The sequence below is a fragment of the Glossina fuscipes genome, unplaced genomic scaffold (assembly GCF_014805625.2).
Source record: "Glossina fuscipes isolate IAEA_lab_2018 unplaced genomic scaffold, Yale_Gfus_2 0, whole genome shotgun sequence".
Taxonomy (NCBI): Eukaryota; Metazoa; Arthropoda; class Insecta; order Diptera; family Glossinidae; genus Glossina; species Glossina fuscipes.
Window position 1 is genome coordinate 43,705,218 of NW_023998414.1, and position 5,763 is coordinate 43,710,980.

Sequence of the window (5,763 nt, forward strand, 5' to 3'; positions counted from 1 at the left end):
AATCTTAGAATAAAACTTATAAAGAGGTTTTTTCATTACAATTTACATACAATTTTATATTCATTTTATTTACTTACTTTATTTTTAAAATTTATTTACTTATTTTGAACGATTCCTTATACTATTGCATTATATTATATTATATTAAAACTATTTATTATTATTTTCTTCTTGGTTTAAAAGTGTTGCTTATTAATTTATTTAAGATTGATATTTAATGATCATTAATTTTTGTTGTGTTTGTTTTTTTTTTTTTTTCTTACTCATTATTAATTATATTTATTACAATTAATGATGTGCTGATTATCAAACACATACGGATAGTGGAGTTTTTACAAATTCGTCAAAATTCCGAATTGAATAAATTAATTGGCCTCATGAGATCTTGGAAATCTTAACTGGATTCTACGCAAAGAAGGAGCAATATAAAAACCGTAGGGAGTTAACAGAAAAGTTAACTGAAATAACACAAGGCGGACAGTGTGAACTGTGACAGTCCAAAACGATACCTCCATCCATTTACACGCCTGTACGTATAAACAAAAACTTTCTCGTTAATCATACAGTTTAACTTTCAAAGCTTTCTCTTTAGTTATTTCATTATATTCAAAAGAAAGACAAAAAACAAAAAAGTTTTGCAATTTTATTTTTATTTTATTAATTCATGTCATATTATTAAACGAATAAGAAGTGGAGAGACGCACACCCTCGAACGCCCATATGTACAGCGTGCTTACATGCACACATAACCGAATATGGAATATTGCGGTGCTACTTTTAACCACTCGCTCTATAAATTACACGGACTAAATAGAGTCAAACAAATAACACAAAGAACGAAACAGAACAACAGCAATAATGGCAAGACGAGAAAAGGGAGAAATAACAGAAACCGTTGTTACGTGTCGCCTCATACATTTTTATTATTTTTGCTTCTTTTTTTTTTTTTTTTGTTTTTTCTCACAACCGCAAAACTGGAGCACTTTAAACCACGCGATATATATATACATACATATGGCTCTGCACCACTGAGTTATAAGCAGTGTTTTGTGTACAGTGGCAGTAATAGTGGTTTCGTTTTTCACTTCTTCAAGCACTCATTCACACACACTACGTATATATATAAAAAAAATAAATAAAAATAGGAAGCACATATATACACACATGTGCATACACATTCAAAGTAACATAGAAAGCAAGTCATTTATTCATGTGAAAAATGTATAGTTTTCGAAAGGGCTGTTTTTCTTCACTTTTTTACACTATTTGGCACAGCAAACTCTCTCTCTCTCCATTCTTACACAGAAACCAAAGAATGAAAATATGAAAAAAGCCACGGATATGCATAAATATATTGTTAAACTGTCATACATATTGTTTTTCATGTACAATTAGCTAAATGTTCGTCACCACATATACGCTTGGAAGCAGCTACGGTTTTCATTCTATGAGATAAAGAAAAACTAACTAAACAGAACAACTAAGAAATCGATACTTGCTTCAAGAAGAAACACTTATCCCGCTTAAAATCAATTTAAAATAAAATCGCTTAAACTATGACCAGTCAGTGGTAAGCGAGTCAAATCGATGCGGACCGTATTCGTGTTCCCGCTCTGTCTGCAAATTGAAAATGATTTGTCACGGAAAGAGCGGATATTTATTGTGAGCAACTCATTAATCATTGCAATGGGAAATTTTCTAGCATTCATTACATTCTCCAGACCACCTGTCTTCTGACTATCGAACACCATCTCGCTGACTTTTCTCAAGAAAAACGCAACTCTTTGTTGAAAGATAGCATCAATAAGCTTGTGGTTCTTTGGAAGATAATTGTAGAAGAACAACCACACTTTTTCAACTTGCACCCAGTGATGAACCTGTACAATCAATCACCTGATACTAAAAAAATGCAAAACAACTTGAAAGAAGATTTTTTTTCCTTTCTTCTTTGATTTTTATTTTAGGTTTGTTTCAGTCGTTCAGTTCCTATTGCTGAATTCGACGGACTACAACAATACCCTATAATAATTGAATAAACCGAAATGAAGGCATTGACCATTTTGGCGAAATCGATTTTTACGAACCGATTTATATCGATTTATATCTTTTGATTTAATGACGGACAGCGTAACAAAAATTTAAATAAACAATAAAAACTATAAGCGTAGCTTTTCGAAATTAATTCGTTTTCTTTGGATTACAAATGAAAATTAATCGTTGTATACTCAATATAAACTTTTAAAAAGTATCTTTAAGAATATTTACATCGCTCTCTTAGTAACTTTTTCCTTTGGCTATCATTGGATTCTTTTTTTATATTTTTTATTATCATATTCATCGCGAATATAAACGTTGTAAGATGAGATTAAAAATTTTACAAACATGTTTATACATACATTGTCCTAGAACCTAATATTTAAGATCTTATTTTATAGAAATAATAGGAAAAGGGAAACTAAAGGAAATTTTTATAAATTGTTCAAGTTTTGGAATTTTGATAAAATAGACATTTTTATACACGTATAACATCGCCGGGTGTAGATTTAATCTTTAAATCGCTTAAACTGCCACTCAAGGAGTTAGGTTCGCTGGCCGTGGAGCCTCTTCTGGCCTGCTCGAAGGGCTCTAAATCTCTTAACATGATATCGTTGGACTTGTTTGCTAAGCCAAACATATCCTCACTAGCCTTTTCGTTTAATAAACCGCTAAGTGTCGATCATCTGAGAGATTCCCGTCACATAAATATGTCACCGCCGCCGCTACCTGCACTTACGCCAGTTGACGATTTCCGTGGTGTTGTCGGCACTCCATGTGGACAAGTACCGCTGACGGGCGGCGGTGGAGCTATTCCTTTCGGTTCATCTTCGAAAGTTACCATTTTTTCTCTTGGCTTCATTATAACTTGCATTTGCGGTTGCGCAGTCGACGGTGGTAGTGGCATAGGGGCGCAGAGTAAGGCCTGCGGTGGCCCCAGTTGTAAACCATGAGGTAACCCTAAACCCGAATTTGGTACAGTGGGCGAACATCGTCTGGGTGGAGGTAATGCTAAGTCACCCACACCCGACAAATTAAATTCGCTTACACTCCGTGGTACAAAGTACTCAATATGATGTTCGGGTATACCAGCCGATCTTCGTATGGGAGTGTTGCGTTGAAATGCTGAAGTCATCCCGCGTCTTGGCAACGAATTATATTGGCTGTAGGTATGAGCAGGGCCAAAGAACATGGTCTGATGTTGACCCATTGTATTAGCACCAGCCGCAGCACTGCCAGTCATTAAAAGATCGGCTGTCGGCCTCTGTCAAGAGGATTTCGGCGTCACGGCTACCGATACTAGAGCAACTTCTTCCGCTTGCGGTATAACGTGATCTTGTACGCTAAACTTACGCAACCACATAACAAGTTCAGTTTGTATTAAACTAAAGCACATCGCTACCACCGCCATACCTATCAGTATATAGACCGAAGCTAAGTACAAGCTCAAATTTCCTGTAGGAGCCAATTCACCAAAACCGATTGTACCTAACGATGTGAAACAAAAATATAACGCCTCCAAAACGCTCCAATTTTGCATTTTGTGAAATAAAATTGCTCCTGAGATTATGTAGCTGATCAAGACCATAACGCATATGGAGATTGGAATACTAGGTGAGCCCGCAGAAGATTGATGTTGTTTGCTTAAATTGCCATAAGGATGAGAGCTATGCATTTTACCACCATGATAATGTTTACCGCTATTGGTTGAGTGTTTAGGGCCCTCACTGGTCAATTTTTTACTATTACCTGTTGAAGTGTTTATGCCGGCAGAATTGTTAGCTGAATTCCCTCTGCTGATCGTACTTTTCGAGCGAGCTTTACGGAATAGACAGCGCATGCCCGCGGAAAGACCTTCACCCATAGCCGACAAATATAGTAGCACTATAGGTATACCAAAGAGAGCATAGATAAGGGCAGCTATGCGTCCCCATTGAGTTCGGGGTGAAATTCCACCATACCCTGCAAGAATAGTAAAATTAGTTGAAAAATATACTGTTTATCAAATAGGGATTAATTCAACCATTTACACCATTGATAGGGTGGCGAATACATTTTCGAAATTAAATTTAATGCAAATTCGAGAACTTTTAAGAAACTTGAAACGACACGTTTGAAAGCGTATATATAAGCTTATAACATAGAATATAAGTAAGACGCACAAAAGTGTAAATAGCAAATAGTACGCCAAAGACCTTGTTTGTTTATTAATTTTTTTTTGTTTTTTGTATTTAGTTATCCTTATCCGAAAAATGATATAAAGAAGCTAAAAGAACTGATCTATCTTCCGAAATACTATTTATAATATTTTTATAAATAAAGATTGAAATACCAAACAGAAATCTTCCTTATTTTTGCAAATATTTTTACCTATTATCTCTGTTATCCTTATTAATAGCCAATATTTCATCTCTAACCCCCGCTCTCTCTCTCTCTCCTTCTGCCGCCACCAGTGTGTCCCGTCCCTTTCTTGCCATATTGAAAGAAAAATCCCGAAAGTGATAGTTCTTTACTCTCGGGCTATTTCTCTTTTTGTATCTATCTACCCGCCTACCCGTCAATCTCACTCTCGCTTTCCCTCTCAACAATCAATTCTAGCAATTAAACTGTTACCAGCTACGAACGAGAGAAACAAACATAAACGGCCAGATTTGGATTATCACAAAAATTAATCGCATCAGTTCGCATATTTAGAACGCACTTTCAAACGCCAATTGACAAATCCCAAAAAAAAAAAATAAACATCGGAGTGGTTCTCTCAACTGAATAACTTTATTATCTGCAGCCTAATGTTACATATTGATGTTTACCTTTCTGCGACCTAAATAATGAATCCATTGTGTTATGGAAATCTCATCTGGCGATTTTGAAGCTTTGTAGTAAGATTGCCGTATGTCGTATGTGTGTGTCTGGCTCTCAATAAAAAAAAAAACAAAATATGATGGGAACCGTGACAACAATAAAATATGCAATAAATTAAAAATCAAATGCATACAGATTGATAACAATAAAAGTAAACAACAACAAAAATGGGAAACGAGGACAATGATTTCGAGCCAACAAATAAAATAGAAAGATGTAGTGCCAGTATAAATGTATTCATTTATACCACATTTTTCTTATTCTTTCCAGTCTTCTATGAATGTGTGAATACGTGCGATAGAATAAATGCGCACACAAATCAACACAAATACATCTTGTTCTATATGCCGGCATTTTTTGATATTTTTATTTTACTTCTGGTACATAAAACCACAAAAAGTTATGATAGTTTTCCGGTATTGAGTGCGAGTACGAAGAGAGATCTGGTTACGTCGATCAGGTTGACTGGCTGGCTGACTGACTAGCTGGCTGGTTGGTTGGTCGTTCAGTGTAAACTTTTAATGTGGAAACTTTTTTATAATTGACTTAAAAAAAAAACCGTAAAAATGTTTGTTTGTTCCAAAGAGTAATAAAACTGCTGCCATATATAAAAAGGCAAAAAACATTTGCATGTATGCGTGTGCATTCCGCAAGGTAAACCTTATATATTTAGAGGCATACATATTTATAAAGTTTCGTGAGAATGTGAAAAATATTTACTTTTTTCAAATTAACTGCATAAACCAAGCAAGGTGACGCAATGATCATTAAATATCTTTTGCAGGGCATGTACATATACGTATATGCACACACACACATGCACACACACACACACACACACACACACACACACACACACACACACAC

At 35.2% G+C, this 5,763-nt stretch overlaps 1 protein-coding gene across 1 annotated transcript in view; it reads right to left on the reverse strand.

Moving 5' to 3' along the window:
- Positions 1–239: 239 nt before the first annotated feature.
- Positions 240–5,763, reverse strand: part of LOC119640485 (TWiK family of potassium channels protein 7) — a 42,519-nt gene continuing 36,995 nt past the window's right edge. The window contains 1 exon segment of the mRNA XM_038038576.1: positions 240–3,996. Within this exon segment, the coding sequence (XP_037894504.1) occupies positions 2,735–3,996 (1,262 nt within the window). The 3' untranslated portion in view covers positions 240–2,734.